Source organism: Ictalurus punctatus, chromosome 17 (assembly GCF_001660625.3).
Source record: "Ictalurus punctatus breed USDA103 chromosome 17, Coco_2.0, whole genome shotgun sequence".
NCBI classification, from domain to species: Eukaryota; Metazoa; Chordata; class Actinopteri; order Siluriformes; family Ictaluridae; genus Ictalurus; species Ictalurus punctatus.
The window spans coordinates 2,003,252-2,020,894 of NC_030432.2; the positions used below are offsets into that span (position 1 = coordinate 2,003,252).

Genomic DNA, 17,643 nt, shown 5'->3' on the forward strand with positions numbered 1-17,643 from the left:
GAGACTCAGAAACACCAGCGCACCCTTTCATTTAAAACCATTACAAACATTGAGAACAAACCCTGATCATTCCTGGTGACCCCAAAGACCAGAAATTAGCCCTACTGTTCAGCAAAACCCATCAGTGCAGCTGCAAAATTTTTTATAAATACATCCTCAGGTGACGTCGTTCCAGGTAAATTCAGTGAAGCTTTCATTTTCCAGACACTCTGTAATCATGACCATTCGTGTGGTCCAACGGCGCTTGTTGCACCAGACAGCGAGGTCGTTTTCACGACTGAGCTTCCTTCCAGACTTGGCTGGAATTTGTCCCAGAGAGTTCGGAGCGGTCTCCAGAGAACCTCTTCAAAACGCTTCAAGTCCTGCGATTGGTCGTTATGCTCAGCGGAATAGAGGGACCGCTTACTGCCATATCGGAGCAAAGTTGGAATTCAAACTCAAATGGACACAACTCAATTGTTTGCATATATCATCTAGTTTGGTTTTAACGAGGATCGTGATGGGAACACGGCCAAAATGTCTGCATGGAAAGCACCCCCCCCCTCGATCTCAGGTCCTCCTGCACAATTCTACTTAAAGAATTCAAAAAGCACTGCTCTTCAGCGCTTAAGCGTTGGTACCAAAGGAAAATAACGGATGAACCCGGCGCCTGGCGTGTGGAATACCGCAATCAAGCCACAGTTCAGAAGTAATTCTTCAATGACGAAACAAAAACACCTCCCAAACACACCCAGAATTGGTCCTGCTTGCATACTCAGGTAACTGGGTCGAGTGTAAGAACACTGTATATATACACACACAAATATACACACAGATCTGCTTCTAAACAATCCCTTATCCCCAATTATGTGGCACTATTCTGTAATTTTTTTCTATTTTGATTGATTTTATAGGAGTGCAATTTTGAAAAACAATAGTACGCAAACTTCTCTCCTCCGAATGGAAAGGAATCAAGAGAGTCTGATCAAACAGAAGCTTATTAAAAAAAAATCCACATGACCACCTTGGGTTACTAAATACAGGCAGATCTGAAAACAACCGGAATTGAGGTTTATATTCTTTAGATATTTACTTAATGTTCATTTTGGTTGAGAGCAAGAGTGCGAGAAGAGATGAAACCAAAAGAAGAGCAACAAGAATCTGACGGAGACCAAAAGAAGAGCAAAACAAAAAGCAGGACCTGACGCAGACCAAACGAAGAGCGGAACCTAACAAAAATCATATGAGCAGAAGATGATGACCGAGACCAAACAGGGAGCAGAACCAAGACCAAACGAAGAGCAAAATAAAGAGCAGAATCCGACAGACAAAAGGAAGAGCAGAACCTGACAGAAACCACACGAAGAGCAGAACAAAAAGAAGAACCTGACGGAGAACCAACTCTTCATAATCTCTATACACGTTTAATGAGAGATTAAATGAGGCAGCATAAAATGAAAACACACAAGATTTTCTTCCAGACAGACAGCAAAAGAAAACTAACCACGGGTAGGAACTAAAGTTGTGAGTGGGGAGCTGAAGAAACGTCGCACCACACACACACAAAGCAATCGAGACGACGGTTCGGATTTGTCGCTTTATGGCGTCGTAACTGCACTTGCACAGGACTGAAAACATAATAATCTGAACTGAAATGTCGCTCGTCGTTGGATCCACGTCTCCGTGGAAAGCGAGCGTCCGCCTTCGTTCGTCCGTGTGAACGTCGGCCGGCGCCGGTGATCCCTCGGAACCGCACCATTGCAGGATCGACGAGAGAAAAAACACGAGTTGCACGAATCAGCTGTTTTCACAGCGGTGATCCCTCAGATGCGCTGATCTTTCTTAGCACGGACCGTGCAAGCTTCATGTCTGCCCACCAGACGCCCACGCTATGCAAAATACGTACACGCAGGAAGAAGAAAAAAAAAGAAAAGGGGGAGAAAAAAAAAGGGAGAGGAGATACACAGTGACACAAGGAGATCACACAGGATAACAATCTCATCATTAAATGGTGAGACAAATGCTTTTGGTGCAGTGTACAGACAAGTACACACACACACACACACACACACACTCCTACATCAGCAGAGCCATGATTTCACATCAGCAGTACTCCTAACACTTAGTAAGGTGTACTGTTAAAGAAAGCAGAATGGATTGATTTATTTATTTGCTATAACTGACATGTTAAACGTGTACTGCTTTTCAAATCTCCACAATTCTGAAATATAATCCGATCTCACATAGAAATTCAACTCTAAACATATTTATTTGCTGAAATATGTGCTCCTCGAGCCCGATTACACAACTTCAGCTAGTTACAGTACATCCAGATCATTCAACGTTGGCTCACCATGCTAAAGAATAGCGCTTTGTTATATATTACATTAATAAGAGCCTCACTGTAAAAGTTGCGTTGTTGTTGTTTGTAAACATTTGTGCGTTGTAACGCGTTCACACATACAAGCTGAGACCGTTACTTGGCGCTGGCTACAAAGCTAAATGTCGGCTAGCGCGTTCTTCATCATTTTGTCCGTCCTGAAACCGACCTGGACAAGAAATGATGCTGAATAAAGAATGAAACAGTCACCAGTCAAAACACACAAACCCTGCAGAAACACACAGTGAGCCAACAGTGAGAGAAAAGGGTTACGAACGCGCTAACTAGCTGTAGCATAGCATAAAATAGCATAGCATAGAGAGCGCTACATACACAACAACACTGTCCCGCAGGCCCATTGGCTGAAACCCAAACAGCTCCTCATTGGACACATTAGCGCACTACGTACAGCGCAGCAAAACGTTATGGTCATACCCTTTGTAGTGTGCCTATATAGGGGGAATCAGCGCCGTTTGGGATGCGGACATTAATCTCAGCTTAGCATTTTTCGTAAAGCGGCGAAATAAAACGACATACAGACATGACAGCTCGGAAAGTTTGACGGTTAGTCCGGTAAGAGCTTCGCCTCACCTTGGCTTTGGTGATGACGTGCGTGGCGAGTTTTACGACGGCGAAATTGCCCTTGCCGATGGTCCGCTCCAGCTCGTAGTAGCCCACTCGAGCTGGGGGCGGCCTGCCGACCGCGGGGTGCCCGGGGTTAGCCATACACGCCGCGGTCTGTCCAGCTCGGCTCTGGTGCTCGATACCTGAGCTGGGTGGTGCTCGGTTCGGGGCGCCCATGCCCGCGGTCGCTCGGGCCGAGTGCGAAATCGCGGCCGCGGCGGACGCAGCAACAGCAGCTCCGCTTGGCACGGCCGCCATCTTCTTTCGCCTCTCTCGCGCTCTCTCTCTCTGCGGGAAACGACTACGGAGGAGAGTTGCGGCGGCGCGCGGCGCTAAACACGCCCCCTCCGTGCGTCACTCGGCTACATTTCCCCGCCCCCACTGTGCGTCACTTCACAAAAACCCCGCCCCCTTCTCTTCCGCAAGCGCCCTCTCCTTAAGATGTCGCTATAGTAACGGTTAGCGTAAACGATGACTTCATTCCCCTTCCTCCCCACCTCCACCACTACTTCACAACCCGCGCGTGGATTCCTGTCGCTATGGCGACCGAAACGAAACTGCGTTTGCGTGCGTGCGTGCGCGCGCACGAGTGGGTGGCGCGTGCATTTCGGAACCGCGTTTTATAACGAAAAAAAGGAAAGGAAAATAAATGATTTGTTTAAAGAAAAGCGCGGGAAATACGTGAAATTTGTGTCTCTGAGGAAAAAACTATTGGTAGGACAGCGAGAAAGTCCCTTTGCTTTCTAAGTTGTATAGAGCTCGCTACCTCACTAGTTTGCTCACACGCGCACGAGCACGCACGCGCGTCCTCAAATCAACCCTGATCCTGCATTAAACAGCATCATAGTTTAAATCCGGATTACGAATCGGATGCTAAAATGGGAACTAGATCACTGTAAACACATTGTGGAGCACATGAAGAAATGTTATCCGTCCTCCATTTTGTCCCGCCAGTTTATTTAGGCACTGTAAGTTCACCAGCTTTGCAAATGCAATTCAACTGTCCTAAACTAATTTACACTATTAAGTCCATTTCAAATCAAATAAAAATTGGGATGGTACACAGTGCAGGATCCCCAATTCGATCCTGGGCTCAGGTTACCGTCTGTGTGTAGCTTCACATGATCTTCCTACGTCCACGGGGGTTTCTCAGGGTTCTCCGGTTTCCTCTCACCTGTACTGGAGTCCTGTTCGTGGTGTATTCCCACTTCGCCCCCGGTTTTCACGGGACAGGCTCTGGATCCACCTTGACCCTGACCAGGATACACCAGGATACAATGCTTTCTGAACATGATCGTGCTGATGGGTCCAGAGGCGAGTGAATTCCTCCTGACAGCTGTTGTTATCCACTGAGTGGAAATGTCTGTTTTCATGCTTTTTAAAGGTGAAACACTGGCAAGGGTTACAGATCCGATGAACACAGCTCACTAGAAACTCTGAGGGAACGCACATATGCATTAGCAGATTTTTAGATATATTCTATGTGCTAGAATTTGATTTTACATTTCTACTTCTGTATGTACTATATTCTACAAGTATATGTAAATGTGGGTGCACGGTGGCTTCGTGGTTAGTACATTTGCCTCACACCTCCAGGTTTGAGGGTTTGAATCCCGCCTCTGCCTTGTAGGAGTGGAGTTTGCATGTTCTCCCCATGCTTCGGGGGTTTCCTCTGGGTACTCCGGTTTCCTCCTCCAGTCCAAAGACATGTGTTGGCATGATTGGTATTTCCAAATTGTCTGTGAATGTTTGTGCCCTGTGATTAACTGGTTACCCTGTCCAGGGTGTCCCCTGTCTTGTGCCCTGAGTTCCCTGGAATAGGCTCCATGTGTTGGATAAGCGGTATGGAAAATGGATGGATGGGGACAGAGTCTGATGCTCTTGGCTCCCTACTTAGTGCATAATGGTTTCAGTAATTGATTCACTGTTAATGCTTATTTCTAAGTCTAGTTTATAATATACTTTTTGAATATTAAATTCCCAACTACTAAACATAAATCACTACACATATAAAATGAACGCTTGTGTGAGTGAGACATGGCTGTATGCTCCAGTGATCCATTACACTTAGTGTGTTCATCACGCTTCCTTCCGTAGATATATGGCCCACTTTTTTATTTCTCTTCCTGTTTCAGAGCATCGTTCTCAGCTTGTGACTTCAACATGTTTTCACACCTCATAGTGGGGATGAATAAATTTATTGAAATTAATTATGCACTGAATATTAAATTCTACAGTTGCTAAACATAAATAAGTACATATAATGAAATGAATGAAGGGTGTGAGAGACATGGCTGTACGCTCCAGTGATGCATTACACATAGAGCACGTTTGTCTTTGTTTGTCTGTGTGAGCAGAACATTTTCCTCATAAACGATTGCTTAGTGAACTAGCTAACCGTACAGGATTGGCCAAAAATGTTTACTTTTGACTTTTGAATACTTGTGTATGTTTACATATAGATACTTTTTGATTTTTGGCTTCATACATCCACTTTTGATACAGTGCCCATTTTATTTTATTATTATTATTATTATTATTATTATTATTATTATTATTATTATTATTATTATTATTTTACTTACGTATAGTTTCTCTGTACTTTTTCCACCCATGCTAATGCTAAACGTTTATACAAAGCAAACGCTACATACAGTGGATATTAATGAGGAAATACCGACCTCTAGTGGCCGAATAGAGGAACTGCTGCAACCGGCGCTCTATTACGGTCAGAGTGAATATTTTTAAATATTTTTAAAATCTATGCGAATAAGAACAATGTTTTAAAAATTATAACACCTTTATAAGTAATATGGTCAATAATACAAATATACAATATAACAATCATAAAACCTGTAGATGTGACAATGATGACTCCAAATTGCAACAAAAGGAATGACAGGACTGTGGGTGGATTAATAAACAGGGCTTTACATACTGCACAATGTGACATTCGGTGTTAGAAAGATGCTAGACGAATTAAATAACCGAAAAAACAAATAGAACATGGTATAACCGAAGTAAAGAAAGAAAGTGTGATTTATTAAGGAGAGCCATGCATTCCTTCATACACTTACATTGCGTTAATACAGAGTCTTGTCCCTTCCAACATGGCGGATGCGTTGACGTAGCTAGTAACACCGGCTAATATCGTCGAACTACGGCGCGTTGCCAGTCACCTGATTGGAAGTAATGCTAGGAGGCGGGACAAATCAGCCAATTGGGACACGGACACAGAATTCGTTAGCCAATCCAAGGACAGGAGGCGGGATTTATTTTTCTTTTTGGACGGACATGTTGACGGGTTTTGTTATTTCACCGCGCGGGGGCGCTGTTGCGTGGCCCGCATTGAACTCGTTTGTTTTCATTACCAGCAGGAGATTTATAAACAACATCAACTCCGGATATTTCGGGGAAGTAGACGAAGAATAAGGACTGAAACGGTTGATGTGTGCGATATTGCATTCTTCAGACGGCGGTGGAAATACCTAACCCGTTATACGCGGTGTTTATTTGACGTTATAGCAAAGCTGGATAGACTTTAGCAGACGTTAATGCTAATGCTAACAGCTGGCGTTAAACATAGAGGACTGTATTTTTATGCACTTTGACGTTTTCTTTGCGGATTAAAAAAAAAAACTGCCCAAAATATCAACCGGTTGTCTGTAAGCTATTTAGCTAGCTACATGGCTGCTACTATATCTTATTAAACATTAATGTCATGCTGCTTACTCTAGAGGCTAGCTAATCAAGGAGTGTCACGTGCGAATTTATATTTTATATTTCTCGTGTGATAAACCTTGCGGTTTATTTTGTAGGTTGTTTTTTTTTTTTTTTTTTTTTCCTTTTTCTACTGTGCTGTTCTTCAAGCCGGATCTCTGACGACTTATGATTTCGTCATCACACGTCATCACTTCTTCATCTTGGGTTAGAGCACTCACCTGAGCTCTCAGGCTGATTTGTGACTGTGCTGATGAAGCAGAAAGAGGCAGCATGGCCAGCTGCTGGAGACCCACACACTCTTCTTTTAGATGCTTGTTGTTGTTTGTGTTTGTGCTGACGGTGGAGGGTGCGGGAGCTGAGCGTACAAACAGCTCAGTGGAGGTGGAGCAGAAAGACGGACAGTTTGACACCAGCTACTTGGACATAGTGACCAGCAATGTGCAGATCATCTACACCTTCAACCACACCGTCACCCGCAACAAGGTGAGCTCCAGCCAGCACCATATCCACATCAGACCCCATATCACACACACTCTAAATAAATCATTATAATACTGATCTAACCCTGTACTGACTCTCTAAATGATTCATTATAATACTGATCTAACCCCGTACTGACTCTCTAAATGAATCATTATAATACTGGTCTAACCCCATACTGACTCTCTAAATGAATCATTGTAATACTGATCTAATCCCATACTGACTCTCTAAATGAATCATTATAATACTGATCTAACCCCATACTGACTCTCTAAATGAATCGTTATAATACTGATCTAACCCCATACTGACTCTCTAAATTAATCATTATAATACTGATCTAACCCCATACTGACTCTCTAAATTAATCATTATAATACTGATCTAACCCCATACTGACTCTCTAAATTAATCGTTATAATACTGATCTAACCCGTACCGTATACAATTGTAATCCGGGCAGAATGTGGTTTCGCGTTGTTCTGCTCTGGGTGGCAGCATACGTTGCTTCAAAATGTGTACATATCTTTTTGCATTAATGATGCCCTCATAGATGTGCAAGTTACCCATGCCATGGGCACTGACACACCCCCATACCATGACAGATGCTGGATTTTGGACCTGACGCTGATAACAGCTTGGATGGTCCTTTTAATCTTTGGCCCGGAGAACACGACGGCTGTTTTGAAATGTCGACTCGTCGGACCAGAAAACACGATTCCACTGTGCTACTGTCCATCTCAGATGAGACCGAGCCCAGAGAAGTGGGCGGAGCTTCTGGACAGTGTTGATGTATGGCCTCTGCTTTGCATAGTAAAGCCTTAACTTGCATCTGTGGATGCAGCGGCGAATGGTGTCGACAGACAAAGGTTTACCAAAGTATTCCCGAGCCCATGTCAGGATCTCCATTACAGACTCGTGACGGTTTTTAAGACAGTGACGTCTGAGGGATCGGAGATCACGCGCATTCAGAAGTGTTTTTCGGCCTCGCCCTTCACGCACCGAGATTTGACCGGATTCCTTGAATCTTTTAATTATATTGTGCACTGTAGAAGGGGAAATGCCCAAAATCCTCCCGATTTGTCTTTGGGGAATGTTGTTCTCAAAGTGTTGATTATTCGCTGATGCACCTGCTGGCAGATCGGAGAGCCTCGACCAATCTTTACTCTTGAAGGACCAGGCCTTTTTTTTAGAGGCTCCTTATATGCTGTGATTAGACGATCACCTCACCTGTTTCACATCACCACCTTATTTCAACTTCTCACATCGCTATTAGTCCTAAAACTGCCCCGTCCCAACTTTTTTGGAACGTGTCGCCTGCGTCAATTTCAAAATAAACGTTTACCTTCAAAAAAAACTATGCAGTTGATTAGATAAAACATCAAATACCTTATCCTTATAAGCTTTCTTCTGTCTTGCTTTGCCAGTCTATCCCTGTCTGCCTGTCAGTACAGTAGCTGTTTAAAGAATGGTCATTCATTAGAGAGCTCATTTGCATATTGCAAGCTTTATGACCTTGCAGCCATGATTAGTGCAAAACATAATGTGTAGTTTTGTTGATTGTTAGTGTCTCTCTCTCTCTCTCTCTCAGACGGAGGGGGTCCGTGTGTCGGTGGAGCTGCTGTCCGAGGGCACTAAGAGCCCCGTGTTGTTCGTAGTGAGGCAGAAACAGGCCGTGCTCTCCTTCCAAGTTCCACTCATCCTGCGAGGCTTGTGAGTATCCTGCCACCTGACCCGATTCACCGATCTTGAACATTTTTAATATTAAATATCCTCTAACGCACTTCAGGAGCAGAAGCTTTCATCGCGGTTTCCCACGGAATTTAGCAGGAGTTGGCGAAAAGGTCAAAAGTATATTTTAAATAAGCTGATGCAAAGTGCACTGATTTCCTGTTTCAGAAGACATCACGAGGACTGTTGCAGCAACAGCCCACCAAGATGTTTCACAATAAAAAACTAAACAAACTCTTGAAATTTTTAAACCTGTGATAAACACGCTGCTAAATCACTACAGTTCTGCAAATCTGGACCGTAACACAGTCTTCCAAAAGGAAATGCACTCGTGTAATGCACTCGTGCTGATGCCGTGGTTTAAACCTTATATCTGTATGTTTTGAAGTTTACGTGGCGAAGTTAGAAACAATGTTTTTTTTTAAGTAGCGTGTTGCAGCTTTAAGCTGTAAAACCTAACCCATAAAATACGGTTTATTGGCCCGTGTTAATTCCAAAGGTCATTCATCTACTGTGGATTTTAGATTTGTGTCTGTATGTCCACGTGTAAGAACAAGCAGCTCATAAAGTCCTGAAGTTAATCACATGGCGTCCTCTGTGCCTGTAGGCTGTAAAGAATGTGTGAAGCGTTCAGTTCCATATTTATACACACACACACACCCCGATATGCACATTGTTGTCCCGTTTGTTCAGATCACAAGTTTCAGTTCCTCTGTGTTCGCTGGGTCACATGATCACCCAGTGTATGATCACGTCTAGTTCACTGTGTATGAACCCCTTTATGAATAGGACACTTTGGGGAAACTTAGAGGCACTTTCTGGGGCACTTGGGGGCAATTTCGAGCACTTTAGATACCCGCAGTAGAGCAATGAAAGCAGTTTGTGCTACTACGGGTGATTTTAGGGCACTTAGATAGCCTTCTGGCACTTGGAGCACTTTGCGTTGCTGTGGGAGACTTTAGGGCACTTGGAGCACTTTGTGGTGCTATGAGTGGTTTTAGGGTAGTTGCGTAGCCTTATTGCAGTTGGAGCTGTTTTTCCTCCAGGAAGCTTGTGCTACCTGGAGGACTTGAGGGCACTTGGTAGCCTTATATCAGTTTGTGGTGATTTGGGAGACTTTATGGCACTTGAATAGCTTTAGGGTTTGCCTGGGGTCACTTTGCTGGCCTTGAGGACACTTTGGGATTGTTTGGTGACCATAAGACACTTAAGATTGACTATCTCTCTCTCTCTCTCTCTTTTTTTCCTCTGTCTTTCTTTTTTTTCTCTGTTTCTTTGTTTTACTTTCTTTCTGTCTCTCCCTCTCTCACACTCTATCTCTGTCACACTCTTTCTCTCTCTGGTTCTCGCGCTCTCTCTCTCTGTCACATTCTTTTTTTCTCTCTCTCTCTCACATACTCTATCTCTGTCACACTCTTTCTCTCTCTCTCTCTCTCTCTGTCACACTCTTTCTCTCTCTCTCTCTCTCTCTCTCTCTCTCTCTCTCTCTCTCTCTCTGTGTCACACTCTTTCTTTCTCTCTCTCTCTCTGTCACACTCTTTTTCTCTCTCTCTCTCTGTCACACTCTTTCTCTCTCTCTCTCTGTCACACTCTTTTTCTCTCTCTCTCTCTCTGTCACACTCTTTTTCTCTCTCTCTCTCTGTCACACTCTTTCTCTCTCTCTCTCTGTCACACTCTTTCTCTCTCTCTCTCTCTCTGTCACACTCTTTCTTTCTCTCTCTCTGTCACACTCTTTTTCTCTCTCTCTCTGTCACTCTCTCTCTCTCTCTCTCTCTCTCTCTCTCTGTCACACTCTTTCTCTCTCTCTCTCTCTCTCTCTCTCTCTCTCTCTCTCTCTCTCTCTCTCTGCAGGTACCAGAGGAAGTACCAGTATACACAGGTGGGCCGAACTCTGTGCCAGCCCCCAACGCTCGCCCTCTCAGAGACCCAGTTCTTCTACGTGGACGTGTCCACTCTGTCCACCTCCAGCGTCCAGTACAAGCTGCGGATCAGCCGGGTGGAAAGCTTCACTCTACAGTGAGTCTCACCTTCATCCTCCTCCTCCTCCTCCTCCTCCACACTCCCACACTGATGAATCCCTTATTAACCCTTGTTGCCACACTGTTATCAGTAGTATCACTTTAGGGCAGGTTAGGGCAGTTTGTGGTGCTTCTGGACACTTTGATTTGGATTTATTTTATTGTACATTGTGAGGGTGATTTGGTATATACTGCGGCACTTTAGGGAACTTTAGGATATGTTGGCTGCCCTCATCCTCGTCTTCCTCTTCATAGTGATCTGTACTCACCTGGTCTAGAAGCTCAATGATGTCATCCTGTTGCCTCTAACAAGATTGAAATTGTGTTCGTTGTCCTCGCTGCGCTTGTAGTCCGAGTCCGTTTGACGTTATTGTGATCTCATCTGGGCGTAATGATTTTACACAGATGTTGTCTTCTGTTTATTCAGGACAAATAAGAAGTTCAGCTTCAATGCGACTCCGTCCCAACCCCAGGTTTGTAAACACACCCACACACGATTTCTCTCTCTCTCTCTCTCTCTCTCTCTCTCTCTCTCTCTCTCTCTCTCTCTGTCTCTCTGTCTCTCTCACACACACACGCACACGCACATGCTTCTTTACTTTAGATAAGGACAAAGCAGCCTCACTTGGAGAGGAAGTGAAACTTTAATCCACTGTGTACCTTCTTATAATTTCCACTTAGAATTTGGGCAATATTGGGCACTTTGGAGTTTTGTAAGTCACGTAGTAGTTCTCCTATGAGAACTTTGAGACTCTGTCATGTGTTGGATGACGTGAGCCGAGTTGTGGGTCACATTTGAGTCTTCTGAGAGTGATTGTGGGCACATCTGGACAATTTGGGGTGTTGTAGCACATTTTGAGGCACTTTATTGCACACTTGGACACTGCATAGCATTTTTACATTAGGTCCTTTTATACAGTCTAGAATATCTTAGGGTGCCTAGGGGGCACACACAAGAGCTACTGTGCACTTTGGGGCCTCTAGGTTACTAGGTATTGTAATAACCTTTAGGGCACTCTGGAGCCTCTGGGTCACTAGGTATCATAACTTTTAGGGCACTTTGGCGGCTCTAGGTTACTAGGTATTGTAATAAACTTTAGGGCACTTTGGGGACTCTTGGCACTGTAAGGACCTTTAGGACATTCTGGGGGCTCTAGGTCAACTAGGCACTTTAAGGACCATTAGGGCACCTTTGGAGCCTCTAGATCATTAGGCACCATAAGGACCTTTAGGGCACCTAGGAGCTTATTTCTTGTGTCTTACAGCAGTTTATGATTGGATTCTTATCACTCGCTAATCATTAGACGTTATTAACTTGGCTCGGTTCACATTAGCCTTTGTGAAACAGGGTGACGTGTATCCACCCGGTTAACGTTCAGAAAGCGCACACGTGTGTGTGTGTGTGTGTGTGTGTGTGTGTGTTACTGCTATGTGTGAGAACAATAATTACCAATATAATAATTTTTGAACTGACTCTAGCACAGACTGTCATATCATATCTCGCAGTAAATTCTGTTAGGACTGGAACTGTATACACACCCACACCCATATACACACACACACCCACACAAACACACACACACACACACACACGTCATGGCTTCTTTATGAAGACTAAACAAAGGCTGATGTACCTTGAATGTAAACAGAGCACTTCGTGGTATGGAGTCCAGCGAGTCGGAGCGGTTAAACGTGCCGTTTTCACCTGAAGCGGGCATGACTGGCACTCGTAACGTCAACAACAAGCACTTTGTAATGTTTATCGAGGAGTTCAATCGTTTACATCTTTTTCTATACTTTTACATTTGTCGAGCTTCTGAATAATTCTCCCAAACGTAAATGCTATGACCTTAGAAAGCTTTAAGACTTCCCTCCATACATAACGACGGCCTCGTCTTCACAGTTCTTCGTGACCGCAACAAAAATTGTATCAAGTCACACCATATGCCAATGTGACCGTAGCTGAAGACCTTTAGGGCAGTTTTGGGCACTTTGGGGAGCAAAGAAAATGATTGAATTTCTTTTTCGTCCTTGGTGATTTTGTTTTTATTTTTTTCCACACTACAGTTTTTTAAGTACGAGTTTCGGGACGGAGTGGACACGGTGATCGTGAAAGTAAACTCGGAGAAGAACTTCCCCTGCTCTGTCATGTCCGTTCAAGATATCCAGGTCTCACACACACACACACACACACACACTTTGCATAAACTTCCATATGTTTGTTCCTCTTCCTCTTAATTTTCTTTGTCTGCACCTCCCTGTATATATATATATATGTGTGTGTGTGTGTGTGGTGTGTGTGTGTGTGTGTGTGTGTGTGTGTGTGTGAGAGAGAGAGAGAGAGAGAGAGAGAGGGAGAGGCAGTTTTTGTACATGCACTTTTAACCTCTAATAAAATCTCACCTCTTCTCATTACAGCTTGTGTAAAGCTTCTGTATTATAATCTAGTAAAATAAATAAATAAAACAAATTTAGAATGAGAATTCTACTTTTTGTTTTTAATCCTCACCCTGATCCTGCCTCAAATGATAAATCGTTAATTGTAGATCCCTAGCCGTGTCCGGAATCGCTCACTCGCTCACTCGTCCCTATCTGGCGAATGACCTTTGAATCCGCTACACAGGGAAGAAGTGAAGGAAAACGAGCGAGCGGATTCGGACGCCGCTACAAAATGGCCGACACCCGAACGGGTTCAGACACAGCACCTGCCTCTGTTTTTAATTCTTATTTCGAATCCCTGATCATAGCTTTAATCCTAAATCAAATCCCTAACCATAATCCTATACATCTGTATATCTAATCTAGTTATCCTGTCTAATCTATAATCAGTAATGCTAAATTATTCCAAGGCTAATTTAATAACCTTAGTTCTTAATCTAATACTATATAGAGAACTTCAGGGAACAAGGAGAGCCAAGGTATAACCCTGAACTCTAAATTCCTGATCCTAATCTTTAACCTATTGGCTTTATTATTATAATTGTTATTATTTGTATTTCTACTCTTTAGTGTCCTGTGTATGATCTGGACAACAACGTGGCCTTTATTGGGATGTATCAGACCATGACCAAGAAGGCTGCTATTACAGTACAGGTAACATTATCTTCTGTTCTGAAAAACACATTTGGGAGATGTTTTAAAATTAATCCATTTGGCTATTCGCAAATATCACGTTAGCTGAGCTGACGATCGTTCATTGATGGATTTATTTTAAATTTATTTACAAATGAAATGATCATTTTGCAAAAACCTTTGAGTGGTAGACAAGTTCAAGTCTCGCACCGATGGATAAAATAAACAAAAGATCATTCAGAGTCAAATTAAATGTCACACCAACATTAAAATGTAAAAAATAAAATCTTGAAATGTTTTTCGATTCAATTTTAATGTTAATATTATTAATGTTAACTATATTAATGCAATAAAGGAACATGTATGGAAATGATTGTTTAATATATAAGCCTGTAATTGTTGTGGAGTGAGGGGGTCCTTGTGGATTGTTCGAAATATGCTAGGGGTCCAAAGCTCAAAGGTTGAGAACCACTGGTCTAGTGTATGAATATTATAAAGGTAATATCATCTCAAATGGAACACATTCGTTTTTTACTGACCTGAAAGTTTGCCCCGCCCCCATCCGATTCATCGATTAAACGAAAAAAATATTTAAATAAATAAAATAATCGGCCAACTAATCGATTATGAAAATAATCGTTAGTTGCAGCCCTACTCGTAACATGACGAGTTTAATTAGACGTGTTTGCTTCTTTTGCTTTCCAGAGGAAGGACTTTCCCAGTAACAGCTTCTACGTGGTGATCGTGGTGAAGACGGAGGACGAGGCGTGCGGCGGGCCGCTCAGGTTCTACCCCCTTTCACCTGGTGAGCCAATCACAGCCCAGTGTCCTGGAAATACACCCAGACTTCGCTCTCTCTGATATTACTGTGTTATAATCCGCTGTCAGTGTTCCAGCCAATCACAAATTGGAACTTAAAATGAAACATGAATCATATCAATCCTATTGGGTTAATTCCTAACTGTATTTTTTAGTGACTCGTGTCATTTGAATCTGTGTAGTTAAATGATTCTTCTTATCGCATGCTCCGAAGCTCTCGGTTGAGATTCAGTTAACACGCTGATTCAGCTTATTCACTGAATCGTTCACAAATGAATCATGAATCATATCAGTCATATTGGGTTATTTCCTAACAGTAGCTTGTAAATTGTTTTGGGGTTTTTTTTTTCTTTTTTTTCCTGTGACTCGAGTCACTTGAATCTGTTCAGTTAAATGATTCATCTCATCACAAGCTCTGAAGCTCTCGGTTGAGATTCACTGAATCGTTTACAAACGACTCACGTATTTGCTAGAGAGATGTGTTCTACAAAGTGTAATAATCCAGTAAAAACAGACTCTGTATATGCTTGTGTCACTGTTAGTCAACTACTGGATAACCTTGAATGTTCTCGCTCTCGCTCTCTCGCTCTCTCAGATGAGCTGCTGGATGCTGGAAACCGGAGCAAAACTCTGGAAGTGGTCGTATATCCTGCCATTGACTGTGAGTCGGAGGAGTTTTGTCTACTCATTAACTCGTCAGTAGAACAGCGACGTTATCGTTAGCTAACTCGGGGTGTGTTCTTGTTCTTCTTGTCGTAGCTGAGGTGTACGTAATGGGAATGCTGTTCTGTCTCGGCATCTTCCTGTTCTTCTACGTACTGACCTTCCTGTTGGCCTGCATTGAAAACAAGAGGTGTGTGTCTTGTGCTCTCTCTCTCTCTCTCTCTCTCTCTCTCTCTCTCTCTGTCTCTCTCTCTCTTTCTTTCTCTCTGTATGTTGCTACATTTTGAGTAGTCGTGTTTCTTACTTGTTTCTTTGTGTTTCTCAGAATGCACAAAAAAAGGGAGGGGCTTTTGAAGTCATCTAACATGTCGCCGGCGGAGACAGGTAACCTAGCAAACCGTCACTCGATTCAGTTTCTTTCATGACGTGGAAGGACACACACACCTACACAGATCATGTGATCATCAAGCCTTTTGCTAACAATTTTAACAGTATGCTAACCTATAATATTGTTTATTGGTCTACTGTAATCAACATGAATTGATTTTTCCTTCCACCTCTCTCTCTCTCTCTCTCTCTGTCTCTCTGTGTGTGTGTTACGCCTCAGCCTCTCTCTTAGGTAAGACGTGCAAGTGTGTGTACTCCTTAGTGCTTAGTGTGTGTGTGTGTTATTAACCCTGTTTCTGAATGTGTGATAACTCTACGATCACACTAGACAGGAAAAAGTCACCGATATTGTTTTTTTTTATTTTTGGTAAACATTTCTACAGTGTTGCTGTAACATCGTTTGTTAGTAACAGTAGCGCTAGCGTTTCTTTACTTGTAGGAGCGTTAGCTCCAGCATTTCCATGGGAACGTAGGGCCGAACTGCCTGGTGGGAGGAAACTGGCATTGACTAAATTAGAGAGAAAATGGAGCCAAAAAAAAAACGCATCAGAATGTCCATATACGGATTTAAGGACACGCCCACATTCAGGTCTGTGGCGTTGTGCAGCTCGACAGATCCGACCCTGGTGTTTTAACTCTCTAGTGTGAGCGTAGCTGCTAACTCCGCGAAACACTTGCCATTAAAACTACAGTAAATCTTAAGAGAGGTTTAGAGTGTGTCGTGTACTTCCTAGTGTGAGTGTTATTAAAGGGGTGTGTCTGTTCATCCTGCAGGAAAATCTCCGCCCTCTCCGTATGAATACGGCTCATTCGGTGAGTGGGGGTGTGTGTGTGGGGGGGTGTTAGTGGGGTGTTTCCATTAAACACCAGTTGTTCTCCTGTTAATTCGTTTATCATTTATTTGTATTTGTCTCTCGTTCTTCCTGTCTTACTCTCTCTCTTTCTCTGTTTCTCTCTTTTTCTCACTGTTTCTTTGTTTTACTTTGTCTTTCTCCATCTCTCCCTCTCTCTCTTTCTCTCCTCATGACTGTCTTTTGCCCTTGGTCTCTCTCTCTCTCTCTCTGTTTTTTTTGTTTTACTTTCTTTCTCTCCCTCTCTGTCACTCTTTCCTTTTGGTCTCTCCTTTTTTCTCTGTTTGTTTTACTTTCTCTCTCTCTCTCTCTCTCTCTCTCTCTCTCTCTCTCTCTCTCTCTCTCTCTCTCTCTCTGTGCAGGTGATAATGGCAGCACGTTGAGCTCAGAACCCGTGACGGACAGTTTGGCCTCCACCGACGCTAATTACGGATATTTGGGTAAAAGATAAACACACACCGACCACTAGGAACAAATACTCGCCAAACGACCACCACACTTTCTGAAGCTCCACCCCCAAGCCCCCCCTCCGCCCTTTTAGATGTTCTTTGGTCTCTCATTGGTCTGTTTTCATCCTTCAGGACAGGAGGCTTTCAAGCGTCGGCCAATCGGCACACGCCACACAGTCATCCGCTTTGGTGACCCGTCCACTCGTTTCGCTAAATCAGTAGCGCACTGCATGACGAGCTCGGCCAATTACGACCGGTCCTCGCTAATGATTAATAACCCCTGATAATAGTCTCTAATGAATATTCATCAATCAGCGATGAGAGCGTGGTGATTTTAGAGCATGTGTCGATAATCGGTTATGTCATGATATTTGATGAGCGCAGGGTGCCTTGCATAAGTATTTACCCCCTTTGGACATTTTTCTCCTCCTCGCTCCCTTTCTTTCAGTCACTTTCTCTCAATC

At 43.3% G+C, this 17,643-nt stretch overlaps 2 protein-coding genes across 9 annotated transcripts in view; one reads left to right on the top strand and one right to left on the bottom strand.

Moving 5' to 3' along the window:
- sik3 (SIK family kinase 3) overlaps positions 1 to 3,299 on the bottom strand; it is a 32,178-nt gene extending 28,879 nt beyond the window's left edge. For 2 of the 5 annotated variants that reach the window (XM_017490647.3, XM_047161499.2), the window contains exon 1: positions 2,951 to 3,298. In XM_017490647.3, coding sequence (XP_017346136.2) covers positions 2,951 to 3,241 — 291 coding nt within the window. In that variant the 5' untranslated portion in view covers positions 3,242 to 3,298. Of the gene's footprint in view, positions 1 to 2,950 lie in introns of all 5 variants that reach the window. The other 3 variants (XM_047161501.2, XM_017490645.3, XM_047161500.2) reach the window with 3 other exon arrangements.
- A 2,998-nt stretch (positions 3,300 to 6,297) lies between these two features.
- Positions 6,298 to 17,643, top strand: part of sidt2 (SID1 transmembrane family, member 2) — a 15,594-nt gene continuing 4,248 nt past the window's right edge. Inside the window, exons 1-14 of one of the 4 annotated variants that reach the window (XM_053687236.1) lie at positions 6,298 to 7,189; positions 8,781 to 8,902; positions 10,772 to 10,936; positions 11,366 to 11,411; positions 13,006 to 13,107; positions 13,948 to 14,031; positions 14,716 to 14,815; positions 15,425 to 15,490; positions 15,589 to 15,682; positions 15,818 to 15,876; positions 16,100 to 16,111; positions 16,654 to 16,692; positions 17,093 to 17,170; positions 17,312 to 17,368. In XM_053687236.1, the coding sequence (XP_053543211.1) occupies positions 6,977 to 7,189; positions 8,781 to 8,902; positions 10,772 to 10,936; positions 11,366 to 11,411; positions 13,006 to 13,107; positions 13,948 to 14,031; positions 14,716 to 14,815; positions 15,425 to 15,490; positions 15,589 to 15,682; positions 15,818 to 15,876; positions 16,100 to 16,111; positions 16,654 to 16,692; positions 17,093 to 17,170; positions 17,312 to 17,368 (1,237 nt within the window). In that variant the 5' untranslated portion in view covers positions 6,298 to 6,976. The remainder of the gene's footprint in view (positions 7,190 to 8,780; positions 8,903 to 10,771; positions 10,937 to 11,365; positions 11,412 to 13,005; positions 13,108 to 13,947; positions 14,032 to 14,715; positions 14,816 to 15,424; positions 15,491 to 15,588; positions 15,683 to 15,817; positions 15,877 to 16,099; positions 16,112 to 16,653; positions 16,693 to 17,092; positions 17,171 to 17,311; positions 17,369 to 17,643) is intronic. The other 3 variants (XM_053687238.1, XM_053687237.1, XM_053687239.1) reach the window with 3 other exon arrangements.